This window comes from Falco biarmicus, chromosome 9, assembly GCF_023638135.1.
Source record: "Falco biarmicus isolate bFalBia1 chromosome 9, bFalBia1.pri, whole genome shotgun sequence".
Taxonomy (NCBI): domain Eukaryota; kingdom Metazoa; phylum Chordata; class Aves; order Falconiformes; family Falconidae; genus Falco; species Falco biarmicus.
In genome coordinates, this window is record NC_079296.1 from 51036088 (window position 1) to 51063351 (window position 27264).

The 27264-nt window shown below is 45.3% G+C and overlaps 1 protein-coding gene across 1 annotated transcript in view; it reads left to right on the forward strand.

Moving 5' to 3' along the window:
* Positions 1-1483: 1483 nt before the first annotated feature.
* The window catches only part of HTRA1 (HtrA serine peptidase 1), a gene marked incomplete at its 5' end in the record, with an annotated part of 33734 nt that continues 7953 nt past the window's right edge, over positions 1484-27264 (forward strand). The window contains 3 exons of the mRNA XM_056352090.1: positions 1484-1997; positions 18101-18200; positions 18515-18719. Of these exons, the coding sequence (XP_056208065.1) occupies positions 1484-1997; positions 18101-18200; positions 18515-18719 (819 nt within the window). The remainder of the gene's footprint in view (positions 1998-18100; positions 18201-18514; positions 18720-27264) is intronic.

The window sequence follows — 27264 nt, forward strand, 5'->3', positions numbered from 1 at the left end:
CAATAATTTGATAACACTTTACCATGATCTCTATCCTTATTCTTTATATATATAAATGTGTATATATATGCATATATTTAAATGTTTTTAAACTTGTAAACGTTTTCAAACTTTTTCCTAGTCTTTTTAACACCATAATGATTTTAATACTAAGGACATTTTGCTGTGAATTGTTCCAGATTACTACTTTGGTCACTTCTGAAATCAAGTAGTTCTCCTGAAACCTCTCTTCCTGCACAGCATAGGAGTTACTGGAAAACAACAGATCTAAGGGGTTCATACTGGAGCTTTTATTGGGAACGCTGGAGTCTGTGTGATTTTCCATCTGCAGCTACTAATCAAGCAGTTCAGTAAGTTTTGCCCATCTGTGGTTCTGTGGTCATGGTTTGATAAGATTTTTATGATGTTCCAGGGAACATATCAGGTTTGAATTCCAGCACTTGGGATGCTGCTTCCACCTGCTCAGATGGCATATTGTTAAAGCCTATTCCACTTTTTGTAGGAGAAAAGACTTTGTATTCTCTGTATTAATGTGGTTGCTGGCATCCTCGATTTCTCAGTTGCAGCTTGCCTAACAGTTTACAAACCATTAGGCAAGACAAAATGCTGTCAAGTTCATTAGGTCCTTGGTTATCCCATGTCTGATAGATACACTTAAATAATTACGGGTTGGTAGTCTGTTCAAAAGTTTAATCGGCTGGTAATTAAATATTGGCTGTGCTCAATTTCCAGCTATGAGTTCTCATTATACCTTTCCCTACTAGCTTTGGAAATTATGTCTTTTCCATCGGAAGGTGCTTGGGTGTGATTTAAACTGCCCTTCACACCACCCTGGCCGTGGCGCAGAGGCCATACGGGTCCGTGGGTCCGGCAGTCGCACAGCTGCCAGATAAATTGGATCAGCTTGCTCCTGCGGTGGTGGAAGAGGTTGGGGTTTGGGTAGGTTTTTTTTCTTTCTTTCTTCTTTCGGTTGACTTAACCTTCTGCTAATTGCAAGTATCCACCTCGCCCTGAGGCCCTCGGGGGCAAGGGCGGGAGATGGGGGCGAGCTTGCAGGGATCGCTTCTCCCCTTGCTCCTCGGGGACCCGCTGGCGGCCCTGCCCCCCCCCCCCCCCCCCCCCCCCTTATCTGCCCAGCACGTTACCGACGTTGGCTTCAGACCGCCCTTCCCGTAATCCCCCCGGGGGGAGGGTGCTCAGCACCCACACCCCCCCGCGCTGGCAGCAGCACGTTGTCAGCCCTCGCGTCCCCCGTCGGGTTTTCGGTGCCGCATCGCGGCCGCGACACCCAGCGCCGAGTGCCGCAGGTCGCGGCAGCAGCGGAGCCTGTGCCCGACCCCGAACGACGGGGCGTTACGGCCCCGGGGGAGGGGGGGTGCTGCGGGGAGGGGGGTGTTACGGCCCCGGGGGAGGAGGGGGGGCTGCGGCCGCTGCCCCGCCCCGCGCCCTCCCCGCCCCCCCCCTCCTCCGTGCAGCCGCTTAAAGCCGCCCGCCCGGCGGGCCGCGCTCACCGCCCCGCGCCTGCCCTCGCCCCGCCGCCGCGATGCCGCTGTGGGGCTGGAGCCTGCTGCTGGCCGCCCTGCTCCCCGCCGCCGCCGCCGCGCCGCCGCCGCCCGCCTGCCCCGAGCGCTGCGAGCGGTCGCGCTGCCCGCCGCTGCCCGCCTCCTGCCCCGGCGGGCCCGTGCCGGACGCCTGCGGCTGCTGCCGCGTCTGCGGGGCGGAGGAGGGCGAGCCCTGCGGCGGGCCCGGCGGCGGCGGGCCGCCCTGCGGTGAGGGGCTCCAGTGCGTCGTGCCGCCGGGCGGCGGCCTGCCCGCCTCGGGCACCGTGCGCAAGCGGGCGGCCGCCGGGCGCTGCCTGTGCGCCAGCAGCGAGCCCGTCTGCGGCAGCGACGCCGTCACCTACGCCAGCCCCTGCCAGCTGCGGGCCGCCAGCCGCCGCGCCGAGCGCCTCCGCCAGCCGCCCATCATCGCCATCCAGCGCGGAGCCTGCGGGCAGGGTGAGGAGGGGGCGGCCCCCCGCGGGCAGGGTGAGGAGGGGGCGGCAGCGTGAGGGGGCAGCCCCCCGCGGGCAGGGTGAGGAGGGGGCGGCAGGGTTCAGGGGGGCAGCCCCCCGCGGGCAGGGTGAGGAGGGGGCGGCAGGGTTCAGGGGGGGCAGCCCCCCGCGGGCAGGGTGAGGAGGGGGCGGCAGGGTTCCGGGGGGCAGCAGGAGCGGTTGCCTCTGCCCGCTCCGCCCGGGTGAGGACCGCGGGCGCTGCTGCTGCAGCGGGGCAGCCCTGTCAGGGGCGGGGGGCTCTCGGAGGGCTCGGCAGCGGGCAGGCACCCCGTCCCCCGCCGGCGGCAGCGGGCAGGCACCCCGAGGCGCGGAGCAGAGGAAAGGGCTGGCCTTGGCTCACGTTTGGTATTCCAGTTCAGTGAGAAACTAGAGCAAGAATGCAGTGTTTGTCCGCCGAGCGTCGGGGGAGAAAGAACCCGATATCCCAACTTCCCAAAATCTCCTCCCGCCCCCTAGAGAAGTGATGCCGGGCTCAAAATTGGGGCAAACGGGTTGCAAAACTCCTGAGGCCGATCGTGCGGCTTCGGCAGAGCCCGGCGCGGTGCTGGAGCCCCCGCGCAGCCAGAGCCGCTGCCCTCGGCCCCTTCAGATCCGCTCTGATCTACCAGTAACGGAGTCGCTGGGGAAGGGGGGTGCTCGTAACTAGACGGGGCGTTTAGCTGACCTTAGCCTTTGGTGGTTTGTTTGGTTTTTGGAGGATGGGAGTGGCCGTCGAGAAGCAACACTGCAGCTAGCCGTGTTTTTCCTTCAGCATCACTGTTACTTAGTTATTTTAGCGGAGTCGGATGTAAGCTGAGCCCCCGGATGGATGGACGGATGCTAATTGTCTGTGAGCCGTGTACGGGCACGTTGCAGGGTTATGAAACGGGGGCGGGCTGAGCGCCCGGTGCAGCGCTCGGTCCTGCAGGGGCGGGATGAGCTGGGGATCATCCTTACCAGGTGCCTCCTCTCATACAACCTGCCTTAAACCTCGGAAACTGAGGCTGCATATTTCTTCCAAGCCGTTCAGCACGGGAATGCGTAATAACTGGCATGAATTAAGCCTGTATTTCCGCAGTGGTAGTCACTTTTTAGTAAGTCAGCGCTGTTTCGCTGAGGACTGATTCTTTTGGTGTAGCTTGTGCCATTTCTGCACATCTTTCTTTAAAAACAAATCTTTTTTGGAGATGTAGCCATCATTCTTCCAGCAGAATATTCTGATGCATAGCGACTGTATGCTCGGCTTGGGCAAAACACCGGTCCTGCTTTGCAGATCAAACTCACAACTCTGGTATCAATACAACTGATTTTTTGTGCCACTGGTTTTTCCCTGGGTTTCAAAGCTGCGTTGTGCTCTGTGGAACATTGCTGGCATTTACTGACACTGGGAGACAATTAAAGCTTTCACGCTACAGTTTCCTGATCTCCAGTATAATATAATGCCTTGTGATTTTTATTCTCAATTAATGAAACCGATATTGTTTTCTCAGTCTTTTCTGCTGAACGTTTGCAGAATTTGGGCTGTGTTTGAGCTGGCGAGTAATACATGCCTCCGGTAGGCTGTACAGAAAATGCATAGGCTGCATATAGACCTTGTATAGGAAAACTCCACTGTAGTAGCTACATCACGTGTACATCCAGACAATCATTTTGCCTTGTTGCACCTCTGGTTGGAGCGATGCTCATTTTCTGTATCACTAGGGACAAAAGGAAGGTGCTAGAGAAGCCAACCAGTAGCACACGTTTATCCCTAAACCAGAGCAAACATTGCTACAAGCAAAGCTTTTTTTCATATGGGAAGAACTGAAAATATAAAGAAATGGAGAGCAGGCTGTAAAGCACTATTCCCTGGAGGCAGGATGAACCACTGTTTTGAAAAGCCATTGCCTAATATTTGGCTCCTTAAAGCTCTTAATTTTTAATTTTGAGTTCATTTTCAGGAGTGCATTTGCTACTTAAGAGACGGAGTTATTTTCAGTAAAATATTTTATGCTTTCATAGTAACATAAATAAATCACGTGGTGAATACAGTGCAATGGCCCAGGGAAATAAGGGAACGGGGATGTAGAGAAAGTATTCAGAAAGCACTCTTTTGTTGTTCTTTTTAAGTTTCACATCACTTTAGTAGCTGGTCAAGTAAAATATTGTGTATATTGTATAAAATAAAGTAAAACTTTCTGTCTTTCTCAATTTTCATCTACTGCAATCCACTCCAGGTGCAGCTTTTTTTGTCCTTCAGTGATTCTTGGTGCATCTATGCAAATAACAAACATGTTTACGAGAGAGTGCGGGAGAGGCAGGGGGAAGGTTGCTCTGGGTCTCTGTGTGTAAGGGGGAGGTTTCCCTATGCAAAATGGGAATTGTGTGTCTTTAAAAAAAAAAAAACCACAAAAAAACAAAAAACAAACTAACAAAAACTCAGGAAAAGTTTTGTAAGCCTTGGAGCTTACTCTGGCCTTGGCCCCAAACACTGCTCAGGGGACAGGTGGCAGCAGGGTGTAGCCGTGTGGCACTGAGGTGCTGAGCAGGTCTCCTGCACCCTGGTGATGTGCTCTGGGGTGCAGGATCAGCCCACAGCTCGCTTTGTGAGCCAGACATGCAGAAAGGGCAAAACAGGCTCTATCTGGAGAAACCCCAGGAGCAGCGAGGGGAGAGGGGAAAGCCCAGCTGGGGCCTTTAGCCAGGACGTGCATTGGTTAAACTGGTATGGTGAATGCACAGGATGGGAGCAGGGCTGAAGCGCGTCGTGCGAGGCAGGGGATGAGCAGGGTGACACGCTGTGCGATGGCTGGTGGAGCCCTTTCATCACTGCTGTGTCCCTGTCCTGGGGCGATTCCAGCTCTCCCCTCCTGCAACATGGCCACGGGCAGCGTAACCAGCGGTGAGCAGCCTCTCCAGTGTGCCCTGGGCAGATCTTCCCGCTGCCTCTGGCGGGTGATACAGCCCTGGTTTCATACCGGTACCGCTGGCAGCACCAGCAAGTCGTTTCTGCACCAGCCTGGGCATGGCTGCTGGGCTGCAGCTTTTGCAAAAGAAATCTCTGCTTTCCATGAAAGACGTGAGAGAGATGGTGGTGGAGGGCATCAGACCTGCGAAGCATGTGCCGGTGCAGCGTGGTGTGGGTTGGTACCGATGAAAATACAAAGGTGTGAAGAAAGAAGGTGAAGGTCCTCTGAGCAGAAAGTATGACTGTGGAAGGACCATCCCACAGCTGGGAGCAAGGTCAGTGCAACCAGACCTCGGTATTCAGTGTGATGAGGTTCAGCATGCTGGGAGGATGTTTTCTTTTTCTTCTGCAAATACGTTTTAGGTGCTCTTAAATCCCTCAGTTGACCAAGGGAAGGAGGCACGGGATGTTCAACACGCAGTTTAAACCAGTCTTCCTTCCCCTCCTCGCTTCTCCCAGCAAATGCTGGCAGGCGTTTGAACACAGGGTGCCCTTCTCTCCGTGCTGTCTTCACACTGTAAAATACAAACTAACCTGGATTAGCCCTTTCACCTTGAACCAGAGAAAGAATAAGAAAGTTCCTCATGGTTGCTCTCAGTTCCTTACTTTCCTCTGCCTCTTTTTTAAACCAGATTTTTATGTTGTCATTTTTTTTAATGAGGCTTACTGTGTCTAGTGTGGTATCCCAGTAACCTCAGCAGTCCTCAGCGCAGTAGCATCTGTCACAGGCGGTTCATGCTTCTCTGTCACAGGTGTGCTCACACCATGATGGTCAGCAGATCTGGAGGCTGATGTGAGCTCTTCTGGTTTAGATTAAGCAGGTCATTACTGCTTGCTTTGGGGCCAGGCAGAGGTGAGTTGAGGGGTAACTCTCAGTTCTAGAAAGGTGAATATCAGTAACAGACAGAGACTTTGCTATTTATTTTCATCACGTTATCATTTCATAGTTCCAGGGATGAGGAGGAAGAAAAAAAAATTCCATCACTCAAACTCAGCTTCTCGCAAAGCAGCCGACTTTCTATTTTGAAATGCACCGGGTGAAATTGCATCCAAGTGACTGTGTGATTATCTGGCAGAAGGGAAGGACCTCCACGGTCGATAAACCGTTTGTCATTAACTGAGTCCTTTAAAACCAGTGTGAGAAGGAGATCCATGCAGGGGAGGACAGGAAAGAGCAGTAGGTGGACCTGCCCAAATTCCTTTGCCTGCAGCAGGGATAGGGCTGCCGGGCTGGCAGTGCTGAGCCTTGCAGGAATGAATAATCGGGGCAGGAAGAGCGACTCAGCAGAGAAATCTGGGAAGGTTGGGAACTACGCCAGATATTTATCAAGAGGAAAGTTGGTATTGTTGTTATGAACTAGGCTTTCAGCTGTTTCCCGAAAGATAGAGTAACAGGCACACGATAGTGCACTGAAGAAATTCTGGGAGACCTTTGCAGGTTACTTGGCACGTGTCAAGTCTATTAGAAATGACCTGGGAGGACCAGGTGCTACGGAACTGGGCGCACAAGTGAGCGCTCCAGTGCTGTTAGTGATTTTTAGCTGCCTTCATCTCTCTCAGTTGCTGTGTTTGGGTGGTCTGAAAGTCATTATCTTCTGACTTTCCTCAGTCCCTTTTGCAGGAGAAGGGGAGGGAGGGAAGAGGCAGCTGAAGGCAATGGAAATAAATAGCAACATATTTCCAGAAGAGAACCAATTCCCAAGTGTGGGATTAAAAAGCTTTTCCAAAGCCAAGTATTCAGCTCTGAGAGAAGGGAACTGTAAGAAGTGGTTTGTCTGAAGAAGCTCACCTTTTCCCCTCTCCACATCTAGATTTCCTTCCCGGGGAGCCGGCAGTAATTCTGTAGTCTCTAGACTTCAAACAGTCGAGTCACTAAATACAGATTTGGAACAAGGAAAGATTCAGTCCTTTCATCTTCTGGGCTTTGAAATTTAAAGGTACCTGTGGACTGGACAGGAATACTTAAAGCCATGAGTAAGCAGCAGGAGCCTTATTAAGTAGAGTTTGGATGTGATGGAGGCAGCATATCCTGAGCAGTTAAAGGAAAGACTCTGCTGTCCAAGAAATAGGAGAAGCTGGAAAATATTTTTCAAATGTGAATTTACGTGTGCTTGGAGTGAAAGAAAGCAATGTTAGAAATAGAAACTGGGGTACTGTGAAACTTAACTTTTGTTGTAAATAAAGTCATTCCTCACTCCCATAAACTGCTGGGGCCTCCAGGATCCCTGGCTGGACTTGGCAGAAAGTCCCACAGCATTTGTAGCCAGGCCCAAGTGAATATCTAGAGTTATTTTAGAGGCTGTGTCCAGGATGGGGGGGGGTGGGGGGGGGGTGGGGGTGGGGGGGAGGGGGGAAAGCAAGACTTTGCCTTCTGGATACGGGTTATTGTGATTCCCGAATTGGTTTGCCTGCCTCAAAGAGAAAAATATAACTAAAAATAAATCTCGACTCCTCTATTTCAAAGGGCTATAAAATAATGGATCGATCTTCTACTAACTGATGATGTTGACCTGTAGGTAACAGGAGATTTATAGTATCTTAAATTTGTAGGACAGGGTACAGGTAGATTAGTTATTTTATTTTAAAGTTTAGTGAATTGAGTAGATCTTGTGTACCATATTTTAGTGACCAGAGATGAGATGAACTGGGCAGCCAGACAGAGTAGCTCTTGAATTTCTGGTTTCACATCAGATAGCCTGGTGCACTGATAAGGCTGGAAGCCAGCTGCGTTGTGCAGTGCGCTGCGAGTGCTCTGCCAGGAGCTTGTTGCGGAGGGATAACAGTGTGCGCGCGTATGCACACGCATGCTGCGAAAAAAATACGTACGTGTGCGTAACGTGTGAGTAGATCCATTAGCCTCTGCTGTTACTGCACACTAGCTCTGCAGGCTGGCGTGTTAATGGCACGACTGGTGGGGCTGTGCCGCGTGGTGTGGCGCAGCTATGCTATAGGCACCCCAGCAAAATTTTCTGTGTCAGTAGTTAACCAAACCTTGTTCTTGTCTGGCATTTTTTATCCCGTGTCAAATTCTGTCAGGGTTTCTCAGTCTTTCCATTTCCCTGCTCTTGTAAAGCCTTCTTTTTGGTGTGGTGGGAGAGAGGGATATGCAGTGAACAGTTCCTATATCCAGTCTTGCAGGCTTGTTACTGGAAATACCAATGAGACAGCTATGGTGGTTGGAAATAAAAATGCTTGATGTTTCTGGTAGCAGTTGGATTTGCACGTATTTCTATTGACAAAAAACTGATGGATAAAATAATGCATATTAAATCTAGGAACCGTGCATAGCAGCTATCCAGTGGTCTAAAATTTCAAATTCTTTATCCAGCAGAGCATTAGGAGAAGCTCACAATATTTTTCCAGAGGCCGATGTCATTACCCATTTTACAGATAGTGAATCTAGGGCAGGGGAAGATAAAGAGCTTTGCTCAAGGTCAGCCAGTAAGCCAGTAGCAGAGCCGCGAGCAAACTGAGCTTTTGTGAGTCCCTGCTCCTTTTTCTGCCCCTTGCCCGCATTGCCTCTCCATTTTCCATGACTTTTCTTTTCCATTACTCTATTTCTTAAACTTGCAGGCTGCAGTTTTGGCTTCGTTCCGCAAACGGCATCGATAATCTGTCAATCTGCAGCTGTAGAAAGTAATTTTGGAGGAGGAAAGAAGTGGGTGGGCTGAGTGCCAGTAAGGAAGAGAAACCCAGATGACTCTTCCCCTCCCATCATCCCACCCTCAGAATAAACACAACCCCCCAGGAGTCTCATACTTCAGCATTGGGGGTGGTAAAGAGATGATTCGTTCCTTTTTCCAGGACAGCGTATGCACCGTTTGGCATCCCTGCCCATTCTGTATCAGAGATCTGTACGTAGACCTCTCTGAAGGTAAAGCTTGGCTAACCCTTGTGTTCTTATGTATTCAGACCGTGAAAGCGGGCGAGCAGAAACCACTTATAATTAAAACAGGAAAAATATTCAGATGATCCATAAAAGAAAGCAGAATACCCGTGTGGATAAAAAAACCACTATGTAAATAGTCAAGGTGGATAGGGGAGGAGTGAATATAATAACTAGAACTCTAAATATCATAAAAATATACATATTTAAGAGTGTGAAACAGAAACCTGTTCTTCTTTTAGCCTTTCAGGGGAAACTACACATGCACTGGGACAGTGGCTGTCTCACCAGTGGCAGTGCCACCTCCTTTCTGTAGTTCTCAAAACAGGATGGCAGAAGTACGGCCTGCATTACTCCAGGTTCATTTCCCAAATGCTCATTGATTTCTGATATCTACGTTAAAATAAATATGGATAATCTTGGAGTGATTCCTAAGACAGATGTAGAAAATACTGCCAGAGGCTGAGGGATTTGTTTAGTATGTAGATACTGTGGCTTTTGTGATACAGTTATGCTGTGGTTATGTATTGTACAGTTATGAAGCCCTGGAGTAGGAGGGGTGTGTACATTTTACTATGGTTTTGAAGTTTTTCCTATAGATTTGATCTTTTTGTGTATCACCTCTGTGTCACTGTAAGTCCTGCCACAGCAAAGTGGTGAAATCTGTGCCTTCTCCAGCTGCAGAGAAGCAGCATCTTAGGAGGCTTTTATTTAGGCTTGTGTCTTAAGAGACTTTTTTTAGGTTTCTCATTAGAGAAAAAAAGCTTGTAAAAGCATGAAAACAAGAACTTGTTTTTATTCCCTGGTGTCTTCATAGCAGGGTTCCTGGAAGTTGAACTAAGTCTCTCTTAAGCAGGGATTTCTTCTAAAGATGCAGTATGAAAGTTTCTCACATACTTAAAATGCGACCTTAATGGTTTTATAATGTTAAGAGGAATTTTCAAGATCAGGCAGCTGTCGGTTACATGTAGATATAGGAATTACCACATCGTTGTTACTTAATAGGCGTTTTGAGGTTGTTTTGCTGGTTCTCTGCCTGCGATGAGTGGAGCTGGGAGGTAGAGCAGGGTGACAACCTGAGCTGGAAGGGACATAAACTGAGCAGGGCTGGAAAAAGGAGAGGAGAAATTATTCCTGACTCATCTGTTATATTTTCTGCCTTCTGCAGAGAAGAGAATACCATGTCTGCTTTAACCTGTTGACTGAAATATTCTTTTCATCTGCCTGCAGGAAATCAGGCAGACTCTTTTCCATAACTACCTGACTTATAATTTCTTAATGTTTCCAGTTCAGGCAGGGCTACTGTTAACGATGTTTTCGAGCTCAGCACTCTTTACCCTTGTCCTGAATTGCTCTTCACCTTTATTTTTTTCGTGTCTGAGCATCTGTCTGCGCCCTGCCTTCCCTCCTCACCCCCCGGAGGGGCCGGTGTGCCCGTGTGGGGCACTGCAAGCGTGGGGAGCGCTGCTGGCACAGCCGCCCAGAGCCGTACATCTTCGTCGGAGGGCTGCTGACTTGCGATTACTTTGTCATCTCCTCCGATGAGCCCAGGCTCAGCATTGTATTAATATGGCAATGCTGCTCCGGGAACAGCGTGTTCCTCCTCGCAGGGCTGCGTTCCTCCGGCCTGGGGCTCCAGGCCTGGTTGTTTATGCAGAAGTTGGGTTTCCTCCCACCTCACCGCTGCTGTTTACAGAAGGAATCGCAGTTTCCTGTTGTGTTAGATGGAGCTGTCGCTCCACTCTGGATTCCTGCCCTCCCTGCTTAACGCTGAATTGCTTTTGAACCTCATCAGCTTGGAAGTCTGTTGCTTTTGCTCACTGCTACTATAATTACGAGATCTTTTTTGCCGGGGCAGCCAGTGCACTTAGTTCATAGAGGAATTTCTGGCATTTCTGAGAGTTTTCATATACATATTTTTCTCCCTGTGAGGTTCTGCGAGGGTTGCTAAAGTCTGAGACTATTCCTGTGAGATAAAATAGGGGTTATGCCCATTTTAAAGATCAATCCAAGACACTGAGGATTCAAATCACTTTTCACAAGCTGCGTAGAGACTGTGTAACACAGCTTAGACCAGGATGCACACATCCTGGGTGTTCCTCCTTCTGCAGAACACGCCAGCCATTTGGCACCTAGCTAGCTATGCGGAGTTGCAACAGAAGATACAAAAGGCATCTGATTGGTTTACTACGTATTCTGCCTTGTAGGCAAGCAGTAGGAAAAGTTCCTGTTTGGCTAAAAATTTACGTTTAAATCTGAAGTTATATAGGAACTTGCTACAGGAAAGCTGCCAGCGTGTTGCCCAAGGATGTTTCCCATTGACCGTCATCAGTGCCAAGAAAATCTTGAATTACATTGGGACTGGATGCCAAAGAGGTCTTTTTCATACTAAGAAGGAAGCTGGACCAAAAAGGCTGGACCAAAGTTCTCTGAAGACACTGTGCTTTACAATTTAATTCGCTTCAAATACTCGTTTTGGTTGTTCTCTTTGTTTTATGAACACAGAACTCTGTATGTAGTCGTTGTCTTCATGTAGCCTAGTCATTCCTGTGTTGCCAGTATCTGCTTTCACTTATTCATACGTTTGCATTTTCAGTAGGTTGCCCTCTTAAACTCTCATCAGAGTCTTAAGCATTCGTTTTTGGCCGGTAGTGGGGAGTAGGGTGCGGCAGAGATCGAGCTATCCAGTGCATCGCAGAAGCCCCTACACCACCAGCAGGAACATCCTGCTGCTCGGTGGGGTTTGTCTACCTTTCACACCTTCTTCCCTGAAAATCAGCAAGGTCAGCTTTTGTTCTCAAGAGCATCAATGTAAACGTGCAATTGATTCACCTTCTTTTTTGTACTCAAACTTGCAACGTTGTATGGGTGACTGCATGCTGGTTTGAAAACTGTTCTGTTACCATTAATTAGAGAGCTGTTTTGTTGTACAAACTTTGTATAGATTCCCTATTTTGTTTAGCTTGGCAGCTTTTTTTTTTTTAATTATTATTTGGTTAATATCTGTGATTAAAATGAACGGTTTCAGGCTTTTGGATTAGCAGGGAAAATATAAATTTTAAAGCCTGTTGCAAGATTTCTGATGCACGTGACAGAGTCCATGTTAAAGGTTGCCAAGAAATAATTGATCATCTAAATATTATGATGATGGAAATATTTCTCTTCGCAAGTTTTACTTTAAATCCTCACTTTAATCTTGTAGCGGTTCTTGCTGCAGGAAACCTTTTAAGTGAATACCAGATTTGTGCAGTTCACTATTTGGTAGAATGAAATGTTTGAAATATCTGTGTTACTTAGCGCTATGAAAATAGTTCTGCTTTTAGGGATGCCATGGTAATACAGATTTTCTTCTCTGAAATCTGTGAAGTGTCTTTAGTTTCTTCTTGGGTTATACAGGGAAAAAATAACTGATGTAATAGTAGCTTTATTACCAGGCACTGCGGTTTAGGCCTCCTCTCAAAATTCCCTCTACTGATCTAAAGGTGGTTTTTTTTAGCAAATCATCTATGATACGTGGAATGTCGTTTCTTATTTTCTTAGTGTTTCATTGTGTAGTATCCTTTTTTTGTGTATTAAGCAATTTATCCTTGAATGGGAAAGGGAGTATTTAGGCTTGCAGTTTTATGTAATTTTTTAAAGAAAAAGAGCAGCGTGGCAGCAGATTCCCATACATCACTTTTTCCTTGTGTCTCTCCAGCGGAGTTTGCTGATACCACCATTTGCAGTGTGAGCTAAGCACATTTGCTGGAGTTTTTGTTTCCATAGTAGTGTCAGAGGTTTTAACGTATTCCTATATGACATGAATGGGAATTTGTACAAACATCAGCGGCTGGAGTTCTGTTTGGGAGGGTGGAAGTCCTCCAAGTTAAACTTTACAGTCCTGTGGTTTGCGTTAGTAGTCACAGGTTCTGCCAGCCCAGGGGTTTCGTGAGTACTTAAGCCCTTCTGGCTCTGCTCTGCAGAGAAACCCAAACCCAAGCTGTCCTTTCAGACCCTAGTGTGTGTATGGACCTGGCGCTGTGTAGCTGAACGTATTTACGTTAAGTAAGCAGTGAGTACAGGAGGGTAGTAATCATCTGTTTTCAGCAGCCTGGATAGCTTAATACGTTTAGTTAGCCCATAAACTTCAGCAGGTGGCGGTCGCTCTGCTCGTACTCTCTGTTGCTGTGCAGAGATTTCAGAGACACACTTCTGAGCGTTATGGAGTTGACAGGAGAAGACAGATTGACCGTAGATCCCTGGATCCAAGCCCCATGTTCTTCTCCTGGTCCTGGCCTGATGCTAGCAGACCATGGGGACTGCACCAGGTGGGATGTTAACACTAGGTCTGATGAACGGAGTCGGGGTGAAGCAGCCCTCGTGGCTGAGCGTGCTGCTGCTCAGGTGCTAGCATGAAGCAAACCCAAAGGATATTACAGTTTGGGTTCCCTGGAAGGACAGGGGCATTGCACTTTTCCAGTGTGAAGCATCTTTAATGGTGAGCCTGGAGATGATGCTCCATTCTCCCTGCAATTTGCATATAAACATCCTCTTTTAACAGTTATAAAATTGCAAATCCTGGTAGTTGAAGCTGTTTTGCATGATTACTATTTCATAGGAAGCTTCTTTGTTTGTTTGTTTAATCTCAACGGGAATGGAAGTTTCTTGCTGTTTTTGAAGAAATGGGAGGCTCGCTTCCAGACTGAATCTGAGCTTTTTTGATTTGGGACTTGAGGATGTCTGGTGAGGTCACACCAAGTGATGAGGGTGGGAGGGAGAGGCTTGCTGCGCTTTGCTGGGGAGTGACTTCCCCCCCCCCCCCCCCCCCCCGGCTATTTAAGATAAGCCCCATTGAATGAGATAATTGTGCTGGTTTGAACTTAAAGACAGCGGAAAGGAGACACAGGAGCGCTGGGGGTGCCTGAGCATGGGCTGGCTGCGTTGGGAAGCAGAGGAGAAAGGATGGGCAGCAAGCTGAGCTGGTCCTGATGGATGAGAGCAGGACACCTTGGCTGAAAGGGGGAAAATACACGGAAACTGGAGGGGAAACAAGAGCCATTTCCGACTAAGATGTGCCTAAAGCTTTGTGTGAAGATCTGCTCTCATGGGAGGTGGACCTAAGCTGAGAGAAGACCTTCCAGAACTGCAGATACAGTTCTCATAACTGAAGGGGAGAGGTTACTTTAATGAGATTTTTTATCTCCAAAGCATCTTTTCAGTTCAGCTCAAAATATTACCAAAGCAGCACATGCGAGTTGGAGTTGTAAGCATGAAAGCATCGATGCTACTTTGAGTAATGACCTAATCAGAACCTAGATCTTAATATTCTTTTTTGGCTCATCTTTATGAAACCAAATTATTTCAGTTGTTTACACCTGGGTGTGCTTTTTTGTATGGCTTGGTATTCTGTCTTGCCTCCCAGCAGTTTGTTTACTGATATGAGCCCTATTAATGTCAGTTGGCAGAGATTTTTCTCTTCATTTGAGGGCTGACAGCCAGCATACCTTTGAAGTCCTGGAAGAATTAGTTGCCTTGGGAATTTTTCATGCCATAACCTATTTATGTTTTTTTAAGTCAGTTTTTGATCATTAACTGAATTCACAACAATCATCCTCATGGTGTCGTTAATAAAGGTTTCTTAACCATGCTCATGGGCATTTTAGGGCATTGTGCAGTAGTTCAATAAAAACTTTATAAAACGCAATAATCACAGCATATAAATAGAAAGAGGAACAGTCTGCAAAGATCTGAACATCAAAGCCTGAAGGTATTTAGGAGCTAGAGCTTTATTCAAGCCCACCTCTCAATGAATTAAAAACCCACAGAAAATCTCCAACCTCAAACACAAAACCAAAAAAATAATGAAAAGACTCTACTAAGAACAAAATTCCACAAAGTCTGGTTTAAAGAAAAAGGCCAGAAAATGGCGAAACTTTATCCTCATGAATTCAACACTGCTGTACCAAAGAAGCAGTTTTCAACTGAAGAAACTGCATTTTGGGGACTTTTGGAAAGTATCTCCTGAGAAGTTTTTTACCAATGTCTTCTACAGTGGCTGGTGATGGCTGCAAACTACTGTACGGCGGTCAAGGAGTGAGTATCTGCTAATACTAGGTTTGTGTTATTGGTGGTTTTATGGCAATTCAGGCTTTCACTTGGTAGCCTGTGACTACTGGTGAGTCAAGTCTAAGATAAAAATTTGTGGTGGTGGTTGCTTATAGGAAAGATAAGTGCACCTCTCGGCTCCCACGTGCCTTGCTCAGTAATCCTAAAGAGCAATTAGATACGATGAGCATTAAGTATGTACGTATCGGGCAAATGGCATGCATGCACACATGTCTGTTTTGGTGTCTCTTTCCACTCCCCCAGGATACTTTTTCTCAGTGATGGAAGAAATTTTTGACATATTAATACTTTTGCTGTAGCCTTCAGCTTTTATGTCATCGCATGATGGTGAAGACCTGTTGATAAGAGGTTTTTTTTTTTGTTAGCATTCATCAGTTCATCTGAGTGGTATTTACTTTTGTTTATTTGCTTTAAAAAGGTATGTTTTGCCTTTAAATGGGCAGTTGTTCAAGAGCTGTTGCAAAACTGTGTTACACAATGCAAGATTCCTAATACATAAGCAACAGGCAGGCGTGGCAAGCTGTTGTAAACTTTTTAGGTCAGTATGCCATGAATCAGTGTTTATTATCTAACTTTTTCAGGGTATGGGATTTTGACCTTTTAACTGTGCAGCTTAGTCTGGGGCTGTGCAAGGAGGTGGATTCTATGCAGAACGCAGTCACTTCTGAGATCCTGGCGTTTGTAGCCTCTGACTCAAAGTGAAGGCAGCTCTCTGAGACGAAGTATTAGTAGTCTCACCATGTACAGCTTAGGCATCCTTTCTCTTCTTGAATAGCTAAGTGCAAGAAAGATTGAAGGCATAAAAAAAGCTCTGTGTTTCCGTGCAGTGCCCTCCTCCATGGGAGCTCTCTTATCCAAAGGTCTGATCCTGCCCTTGAAAGTCTACATTTGGATGTAGCTGATATGAAATCATTTTATAAGCAATGATCAAAAACCATATTGATGGATACAGCGGTGCCCTGTAGCATTTTATCCCAACATCACGTTACTCCAATCTGATAATCTGTCAAAGCTCCTATTTAATGTGAGTGAATACTTTTAAACTGCAGTGCTCATTCTCCTAGCAGTTTTCCAAAGCACTCCCGTTATAGTTGTCAGCTTTATAGGGATGGCATGGTTCATCTGATACTGAATATTTCTAATAACGAGAGCATAAATCCTTTGGTAAATTGATGTTTGTCAATCAGCAAGCCCTTAGACCTTTCTGGCATAAAAATCCCAGGGCAATGGTTTATGTGTAGATCAGAGAAAGCACAGAATACTTTTGAGGAAGACAGTAGGTGAGGACACAAAGTTCCCTGATCAACGTTCCTGCTTCATAAAGCAGATTAACGTCGCCGTACTGTGATGTGAAACTGCATAGCGGATTATGTGGTTAGTGCTGTGGCTGCTGTTCATGACTGATTGCATGTAAAAGCCCTTGAAACGTTTCACAGGCTATAAATGGGGAAAAAACACATCCCTGAGTGATCAGATAGTGTTTGGGTTGAGCATCTGCCCCTCTGATGAGGGCAATGTATGCTAGTTGGCATTGGTGAGGCAACCTGTTGTTCATCCCTGAATCAAACCAGTATCTGGTTAGTATTAAAAGCAGCTATGTTTTGTTCCCAAACCTTTCCTCTGAATCTCCTGCTGTGGGTTTTTGCCTCCAGTATGTACTTAAAAATTTGCATAGTTTTCCAGTCTGGTTTTCAGATAACGAAGGTCATTCAGGTATCAGTATTGGGATGATTTTATGGGATAGTTCTGTCTCTCCTACAATTCTGCAAATAAATCATCCTGTTACACCACCACAGGCACTTACAGCATCCACAATCTGCTTACTGCTTTAATCTCTGGATGGATTTAGAAGCGGAATGGCAAGGGAGCAGCACAGCACATTAATATTCATCTGAGAGTCAATTACAGATTTGGCTTGTGCCTTCATATCATGAGATGGATGTATCAGATAAAACTGGAAAACTAATGAAAGCAAAGGATGTTTCTTGCCCCTAGGGAAATACACAGTATCTTTTTGGGGTGTTCCAATTGCTTGGTTGCTCCCACTTTAAAAAAAAATAAATAATTTTGCCCTAGAACTATTTGAGAAGGGGAAGCTGTGTCAGAATTGTGAGTTTTTTCCAGAGATTTTTAGGCATCTGATGGTGCAGACAGATTTTCTGTTGGTCACAATGGGAGTTTAGTATCCAGTTGCTTTTGAAAATCCCACTGACCTCTGTTGAATACTCAGTGACCATGAGCTTTTGTGTTACAGCACTGCCCAAGAATGTGGAGCTTTGTGGTCCCATTGTTTTCATGTGTGTATCTGTTTTATAGCCTTGAGGGTGGCTCAGTAACTCCAAAGTACATGGGATCCACTCCTCTGTGGAGCTGAGGGACCACAGGTGGTATCGGTGGAAAGGATGCCTTGAGTGTGGTTGTGTAGAGCACAGGTGATGTGCACCCAAGTTTGGGTGCCAGGCAGAGTCTGGTGGTTCGAGCTGTGTGGGGAGACCAGTGGGTACCTGAGTTAAACTTTCACAGCAGCTGCCATCAGCTTACACTGGGGTTAAGACCTCGTTGTCCTCGGCGTTTTGCAAATGTAGCAGCACGAGGCTTCAAAAACCACCAAGGTGGCATATTTTTGCAGAGGAACAGAGCCTGTTTGTTTAATCTGAGAGGACCGTATGAGCTAAATAGACCATCCAGAAAAGAGGTGAGAGCAGAAATGGAGGCTTCTGAGTACAAAATCCCACCCTCCGAGAACGAGCGGGGCGGTGCCGACATGGACGAAGCCCTGCGCTCCTCCAGCGCCTCATGCCTGGGAGCCGCCGGCCGCGGCGCGTGTGGGGCGTGCTGAGCGGGCTCTGCGCTGCCGCCGTGCTGCGAGCGGATCTGCTGCCCCGTGGCCCAGTTACGCACACTTGAAACCAGAAGGTTTCATGGATCCCTTTGTCCTGACGGTAATGCATGCTGCCGCTTCTGTGCAAAAAGGCTGAAGGGAAATCTGGGGGCAAGGCTTATGCTGCAGCTGACTCTTAAGAAGGGGAAATATATCCCCTTGCAGCTTCTTTTTTAATTCAGGTGTTTTGCAATGACCCTTCTCCTGTCACTTGAAGAACTCATGACATGTTTTCTGTTTCTGTTTCAGGCCAAGAACATCCTAACAGCCTGCGGCACAAATACAACTTTATTGCAGATGTGGTGGAGAAGATAGCTCCTGCTGTGGTTCACATTGAATTGTTTCGCAAGTAAACAAGACACCCAGTTTTGATTTTTGTATTCTTGAAAACAGCTGCCAGTGTGCCAGAAATGTTGATTGATGCTATGTAATAGCAAAGAGGTTTTTGGGATGATAAATTTGTCGTGCTTAAGAATTAAAGATAATTTAAGAGCCCTGGCAAAAAAAAAAAAAAGTTAAACTAACGCATGTGTGTTATCTTCTTAATGATAGTAACAGCAGATATCCCAAAGCATTAAAAAACGACAGCTGTGTGTTCTTTGGAGTGATTTGTGATCTTTCAGCTTTTTGCAGCGATAAATATTTATTTTCCATGTCTTTTAGACTTCCTTATTCAAAAAGGGAGATTCCTGTTGCCAGTGGTTCAGGGTTCATTGTCTCAGAAGATGGACTGATAGTGACAAACGCCCATGTCGTCACCAATAAAAACCGGGTGAAGGTGGAGCTGAAGAATGGGGAAACATATGAAGCTAAAATTAAAGACGTTGATGAAAAAGCTGACATTGCACTAATTAAAATAGATTCTCAGGTGAGTCGTTAAAGCAGGATGTGTTTTATTCCTCTTAGCTTAGTATACTCCTTTCTTTCCCAAAGCTATTACTAGTTTTCTTGTCTGAAGGAAAGGCTAGTAGTTTAGTGGTCTGAGTTACAGACTGTATTTGAGCTGGGTGGGTACATGTTTTCAAAGCCAAGTTTGTGGTTGGTAGTGGTTAATTTTATCACCTCTCAGTGTAATGGAAGCAAGTAGGCAGCACTTTTGTATGCATCCTCAAAATAAAAAGCAACATCATAATTTGCTGGCTGGTTTACACACACATTGGCTAATATAACTCTCCCTCTGAGAAGAGGCGAGGGTGTTCCTCTGTGGTTGGTAGAGGCTTCTTGTGTGCCTATACTGAAGTCACAAATTGCTTTCAGAGGATGCGTTTGTCCCTCTGAAGGGCTATACCACACTGATGTAGGTACTAGAATGGGAAAATCTCTTGGGAAGTATCTGGAACGTGCAAATTAAAGGCAGCTTGGAAAGGTGGCCTGAGACTGCAAGCGGTTTTCTGAACAAATGGGAATGCAACTTCCCATCCATAGTCTTCCTCCATATCAAACACACGGCTTCCAGCATTATTCTGCGTTATTTCAGAAGAGCTGTCATGCAGTTCTGCTAATGTCGACAACACAGCACAAGTGAAATATCGTGTCAAATACTGTGTGATGTAGATGCAATTAGATACATGTTCACGGTGTTGCTCCTATTGGTTTCCCTTGTTTGGCCTGTTAGTTAATGACCTCCAAATTTTAACAGGCGAGAATGTTTCATTTGAAACACATGACTCAAAAACATGTAGATCTTGCAGTGCTGTTGAGTTCAAGCCTATTCCCCAGTGAGGTCAAAAGTGTTTGTGCCAGAGTTCATGACTAAATCAGACGTCTAATGCAGAACTCTTGGATGACCCAAGATATGAAGTGCTCCTGCTGCTCCCTTGCCACCTTTGTCATTTAACAGCTCGTTCTTTTTTTCTTATTTAAAAGCGTCTTAACAGCAACATGGAAGAAAACCTTAACAATACCAAGAATGTTTTTTTGCGGTATTGTTTTTTTTTCTGTTTCCCTGAGGTAACCTATTTACGCATTTACCAATTGCTTATTTTCTCATTTTTATATTAAAATAAGTGAAAGCAGAGCTGCAGTAACAAAGTAAAGGGAAAGATCCCCAAGATAAGAACTGGCAGCATTAGGCTGAGTAGGATATGGCAGGGAGTGAAGGGCAACTGGAAGTTACTTAGAATTGGATGCACAGCATGGTGGGGAAAGCAGATCAGAAAACAGCGGCAGGAAGGTGAGGACTTCAAGCAATAGGATGGTCAGCTTCGGGGAAGAGAGAAGCTGGTGAGTCAAAGAGGGAAGACATTGATGTCCCAGGTCATTTTGAGGACTTAAGAAGAGAGCAGACATTAAGTTTTATGTTATTTGATACCCTAAAGAAATGACTCCAGAATTTTGCTAGTAAGCTGCTTGCGGGAAGGGAGAACCTGGAAGACTGGAAGCAGCTTGGAAAAAAGAGTGCAGCCAGATGAGTTGCCTGTAGTGGAAACCACTGCTAAACAGGACTGGGGTTGGCAATTCTAGTTACAACTTGCAAGATGACAGTTAGTCTTCTTTTTTAAAAATTACTGTTGTGTAATTAAGTGATAAGTCATCATCTTCTTCCATCAGTTTAATTTTTGAACATAGTTGTGACCCTGCTTTGCAAATGGCATATCAGCATTGCAGCCTAATAGATTTTTATATATTTGCAAATGCTGTAAGGCAGGAAACTTCTTCTGTCTTGGAACTATCTAGAGCCGAATCAGCTACGTTTTTCTTCTGGGGGGTGGAAAGGGGAGGGATTGACCCGTTAATATTCCACTGTGTATGAGAAAAAGGGCTGCTTCTAATGAAGCGTTGGGAAGCGTGTTGGTGCGTGGAGGCTGAGCTCTTGCAGAAGCTGGTGAGCAGGTCCCTGCTGTCTTTCACGTAATGTCAGCATAGCACATCCATCTGGGTAGCAGGAGATGAAATTTCATGTCTCTGCTCTAAATCAGAATACGGGTATAAACTCAGGTCTGACTTGATCTTGTAAGTGTCCTATCAGCTGTACAACCTGTACCTCGTGCATTGTTCCCCTGGCTCCTGCCCGTTGCATCTAAGGATGATTTTGAGAATTGAGGAAACCTTGTATTGCTTATTGGTTGTTGGTGGTGGGGGTTTGTGGTTTTTTTTTTTTTTTTATGGGAGACTAGTTTTCCAGCTAGCTTTAGTGACGTGGCACTGGGAAGTCTCAATCCAAGGTGAGGCCTGAGACACCTCTGTTCGCAGGACAGGCGATGCTTTGCACTTGGAGAATTAGAAACACAAAAGTTGTAAGTGTTCACAAAAAAGTTAAAACTGACAGTCAGTCAGTTGAGAAGTTGATTTTCAGACTGAGCTTTCGTGGGACTTTTTTATATAACCAGTCAAGTTCAGTGTTTGACCTTTCATTTTTGTACTGAAATGCCTTGTAATCATGCAGATTCATAAAATGCTTTTTAAAATCACAGAGGTAATAATTTGTTGAAGTTGAAATATATCCAATGGCTAAAGAAGTCAATGTGACAGTACAAATAACCCTTTGAAAGTATGGATATGGCATGAAAACCATCCCTAAGGATTTTTCTCAAGTGACAGGTGAAGTTCTTTCTTTTGAATAAATTATTGGAAGGTGACATCAAAGATGCAGTAAATTTTCTTTTTCTTCTCTTTTTGTGTGACATGTTAAGGCAGGATCTGAAGGGTGAAGAATGCCTCTGTGGTTAGGAACAGAGCTGGGCTTGAAGTGTGAGTTTAAGCTGTCAGCTGCTATTCCGCAAACTGCTAAGATTTTGCAGCCGCCTGTACGCTGTTTTTCTTTAAGGTGAACATCTGGCCAAAGACATTACTAGAACTAATTTGGCTTTGCTGAGTGCAATAGGAAATGAAAGAGAGTGGTAAAATCTGAGCACCAGTAAGGATGAACTATTTCCCTGATTAAGTTCTTCTCTGTGGAAAAACATACTGCAGTCAATGAGGAACAGAAATCTTGGAGTTATTCTTCTAATCCTAAACCATGCTTATTTTTACAGTTTATAAAAGAAAGCAACTGTATTTCTTGTGTCCATAGCTGCACACAGCAGTTTGCTGAAGTGCTAAAAGTAGGAAGATTGGAGCCAAGGGTGGTAAATGTGAATGCAGGGTAACTGTCCTGTCCTCCCTAATGCAGCTTTGAGCAGACAGCAATACTAGAAAGAAGCAGCGCAGCTGCAGACGGTTTGGATAGAAACATGCAAAATTTATAAAACTGACCTAGGAAAATTAGGACTTTGGCAGTATAGGCAGAGGCTGGTGAAATAATCCATCCTCTGTGGCACACGTGATGCCGCAGTGAGCATGAAAGCCATCAAAATGTCGTACAACGCTCCAAAGCAAGCAGATGCTTTTCAGCTGGAGAGCTTGATTATGAAATTAATCTCAAGACAAATAACTACCTTGTTAAATGAGAATGTGTGATACAGCTGCTGAAAACTGGAAACACCAGGAGGAGGGAAGAAAAATGTAGAGTAGTTTAATGGACAGTGTCAGGGTTAATGGAGGGCAGAATGACAAGAGCGCCCTGTGCCCTCACCCAGATCGAAGCTGGAAGCCATGAGTGGTGGAAGGTGGAGGCAGCTTTTGCCTGGAGACCCCTTTCAGCCCTGGAAATTGGACTTTGCCTACAGAAGTAATCGTTTGTGGCAGGTGCCTGTGGTTTGGCAGGGAGTATGGAAGGAGGGAGCATGGTGAACGGCTTTATTTTGAGGTGTATCTTCTTCCCAGGTGCTTAAAAACCGGCCGTGAGACACTTGCCACCCACTCTGAAATGGCACCTATGTCATGGAAGACATGCCAGGGTCTGAAGGTTTTCATTCCTCAATGTGACCAGTTACTGCCTGCTGTATCCCAGGCAGGATTTGGCATCCACATGGTACAGCAGTGGTGGGTTTGTGACCGATCTCTAATTTGCGGTGGTATTTCAGCCCTTTTCCTTAAGGGTTTTCTTGTATCTTGCAAATAACCGCTTAATTTGACACTTTTAAATCAACAAGACCTTCTTCCCTCATTCCCTCCGTGGTTTTGTGAGGCAATGCAGCGTCTGTATCTTTGTGGTCAGAGGGGATTTGCTTCTTTCCCTTGTGTGTACAAACTGGAGGAAGCAGGAAAGCAAACTTTGCTGTTTATGTATCAATATTTTAATAGCCCGCATTTTGAAAAAACAAACTACTTGAATACCAGATGTAAGTGCCTTTTCTAAAATGCTATTTTACTTTGAAATCTGTTGCTGGATATTACGTTGCTTCCTCTCGAGAGCCTGAGGAAGCCCACATATTGCTTCCAGAAGTCTTCAGGACCCATAGAAATGAAATAGCTTGTAAAAACCTTGGATATTAACTCCGGCGTACTCGCAGTTTAGGCAGCAGTGGTTTCCTGCCATCTTCAGCTCCTAGCAGCCCTTGCTGCAGGGATGATGTGCTTGTCCAGCTCCCCATTTAGGAAAATCCTCACACACCTCTGGGGCAAGTCTGCCAGCACCAGGGTATTTGATTTTTAAGGGAGAACAGCAATATCTTGGCAGGTAGTTGAAATCCTGGTGACATAGCAAAACAATGCTTCATCTCTTTTTTTTTTTTTTTTTTTTTTAATTCCTGCAAGCTTCCCATGCTCCATATTTAGATAAGGAGACGCAGTTTTGTTTTTGTAACTATAGATGAAATACTTTCAGAGGCTTGTAATGCGTTCAGTTTGGTTTTTTAATTTTCCTTGGCGTTTTGTCAAGTGGTTTCTAGATTGTAGATGATGCTCTACATTTTTATATGCTTATGGCCTGTGTTTTTATTTTGCCATAACGTATTCTGAAAGTTAAATAGTTTCATTAATGAGAACAGAAATGCAGTTCCCAGAGGAGATACATGTTTTGCCAGTTACTTACAGATGAATTAGTGTACCATACAAGCATCTGTTTCTTTTCCACCTAAAAATAAAAGGCATGAAGGAGATCTGTCGCTGTTTAACGCAAATTGAACTCAGAACATTTGTATCCTCTTTTGACAGTTTATTGAACTGCAAACTGCTTCCTGCAAATTCATGATCTTCCATCCACAAACGAAGGGGATTACAGAATAGAGAAGGGATTTACTGGCTTTCTGTGCCAACACAGAGACAGATTCACTTATGTCATGGATGAAAAAGTTCCAACTGAAACACCTACTGGTTATGGCCGTCTGTCTCTGCCTTTTAATTCTCTGTGGTGCTGGCTGTGCCTGGTGGTGGTTACGTGCTGTCTCTTCTTTTAGTTTCAGAGCTGATTTGCCAAGGCTCCACTTATTTTACCTAACTGGATCTATGTTGCTAACGTACATCAGGTGAACAGCTGGCTCCTGGCTGATGATGCTGTTCTGTACTTGTCCTAGCCTCTTGTGCCGCGATAGCTGCGTCTTACTGTTGGATGAAGCAGTTTCTTGTGGTGGTCTGCAGCTGTCCATTTCGTGGGAGTTTTGTTTATCCAGGGTTTGAGTCAAATCCATATATAAAAATGTCTGAAGCCCTTCGGGATGAGAAAGGCTTAAAATATTAACGCTAATTAATGGCTCCTTCTCTGGCTGGCTGTAAACAGTGAGTCATGTGCCACTTATGGTTTTGCATGTTTAGTCCTATTTCTGTGTACTTGCAGAATGCCTGCTTGCAGATTTGTTTTATTGAGTAAACACAGATCCCAGCAGAGCCCCGAGGCTTCATCAAATGAAAAACGGAGGGATAGAAAAGACGCTGCGTGTTGCCCAAGGTCGTGCAGTGAGTCACTGGGGAGGCTGGGGTTTTAGGTGCTGGGTGTTTCTGGCTCCCTCTTCATTGTGCTGCAAGGCATGCTTGTTTGCCTGGGATTTCAATTAACTGTTGTGGCAAATCTATAGTTAACCAAAGAGAATCACGAGTTACAACAGTAGTTACATCATCCCGATGACCGTCAGACCTTATGTAAAAATTGAAGAGTGCCCGTTTATTAAATATAGTTACGAAGGGCCCTAGACCCAAGCCCTTAAACTTAGTGTACAAGGACTGCCTTAACATCCTAGGCAAGAGCTTGCCAGTGGAAGGGTGTGAGGGCACAGGCAGGGTGTCCTGAAATGGTTCTGGTTACAACGCTGCTGTAAGTGCTTGCCTTGCGTTTCCAGTGCTCCTCGTACGGACTGCGGCAGGACGTACTTCCCACTCGATCACTTGATGCCCTGGGATTTTGACTGGTTGTATAGTGATTTCACTGAAACCACCTCTGCAATTCAAATAAATAGTAGAAAGTTTAGTTCTGAATGTGGCAATGTGATTTTTAAGGTTATTTAGAGAGAAAACCCCACATTTAAAGCCACTAGAGTACATATATTCATTGTAACCAATGTTTGCTGGCATTTACTTGTAGAGGCACTAATGAGAGTATTTACATGCAGTGCTGCTAGCGTGCTCTGCACCATGCTGCGAAATCATGAGAAATAAAGAACATGTTTCCCAAAGCTATGTTTCATAATGTGTGCAGAACAAGGCAATATTTGCAATGGATTTTTGTTCCTAGCAAAGGAGAGGTTAGCCACTCTTTCCAGAAGGCATGTTGAATCACAGGGCTGCCCCACAGCCAATCCATACAGCATTTGAACTGGAGCCTAGCTCATATAGGCACAGGCTTGAAAACCCAGCACAATCAAAAGTAATTGTATTAGTCAGAGATTGTTCATGTATTTTCTTTCTGCTGCCAAACGCAATTTTGGCTTCGTGGATGTTTTTATAACTCAGAAACATTGTATAAATCTTTAACTTTGTGCACGACCAGTCTTTTTTTCTATTAATGAAGAAAAAAAAGAAAGATGTCCGTTGTTTCATTTGCTGATAAATGTCCTCTTTCTCTATAAAGTATCCATTCTCCATGTGCTGGGATATCAACAAACCCCACTTTCTGTGTTTTGTTGGGTTTTGTGTTTTCTTTTGGTTTTGTTTTTGGTTTTTTTTTTAAAAATAAGGAAGACCAGTGCCAAAAAGAGATACTGCTCTTGACCAACAACATCTTGAAAACACGTGCTACGTAAGCTTAACAGCATCTGGCGAGAGAAGGCAGGGCCAGGGTTGCGCGCTCTGTCCAAACAATACCCATATGGGGCTGTTTGTGTTGCATATGCTGCGTGCTTCCCAGCACAGCTAATTGTGGCTGCCTGTTTCCCTCTGTGCTGGAGAGGTCCCTTGGAGTGAGGTCTGTGTTCTGCGCTCAGCAGTGCTGCCTTGGGATGTTGCTGCTTGTCTGCCATGCTGCAATCACGATGGGGAAACTGGGTATTAATGCTGGTATTCCCAGAATTAAGCCGCAGACTTGGTTGGCTTTATGGCTGTGGCCCTGATAGGGGCCATGGGTAATTATTATTTAATAGCATTGCTGGTTGTGAAAACTTTCCTCTGAATGATAATTAGAAAGGGAAATGTTTTTGTCCTTACTGTGTTGCCTGTTCTGTTGTTCTTGCAACTGATTCCGTTTAACAAGCAGTTGGTTAATTATTTCTTGCTGTCTGGAGACTGAAAGATAAAGTTTCCATAAAGCATCTTATCCTGTCTGGGATTTAGCAGAGTTTTATCGAAACAATCTGTTCATCTGAATAAGATTTTGCTGGTGGAATTGTAGGAGTTGGATAAAGGATACACAGGACCAGGCTTGTTAAATATTAAAACCATAACTTCTGTATTTGCAGAAGCATACAGTGATGACTGATGCCTTTATTTTTTACTTTCTACTTTGTGTATCTGCTAGGATATTTGAAATAAAACTGTAGGTGAAAAATACCAGGTGATGGGCATTTGCGTTAGTTGACATTAGTGCGTTTTTGTCCCTAAGGGTGACTAACCAATACAGGCTTTCAAACTGCTGGTGATAAAAGACCACTAAAGAGCTAGCTCTTGATTTCCAATTTAAACATGTAATACTTTCCCTTTTTGCCAAAATTCAGTAATGATTCAGCTTCTATTAGTTTCTGAAACAAAATTATCACTAACTCAGGAATCGGTGCAAATAATCAGGGCATACTGAATACCGCCTTGTTTCTTTGCTGCATGAGCGCCTAGTATATAGCTTTATGGTCTCTTCAAGTATAGAACATAAATCTGTGTGCTTTGGAACAGGTGTGGGATGAAAAAGGCATCTTTACAAGTTTTCCATAACGAATGAATTACAAGAAGGGGTATTAAGCCAATTTGTATCTCCACTTCAGGTGTGCAGCTCAAGAATACCTTGAAGGTACCCTGGTTTTTAATGAAGAACTGACTATGTTATGCACTCCTTGGAAGTTGGTTTAAGTTAGTCTCTAGGTGGGGCTTCCACTGCATCTAGAATCACTGGCCTGTTTTGAAAGTTTATACTAATGCCTTTTTCCTTTTGGGACCGGGTTTGTTGAGCAAAGGAAAGAATTTTGAAGTGAGGCAAGCTTGGAGGAAAGCTAGGTTAATGTTAGGTTTGCCAAGCA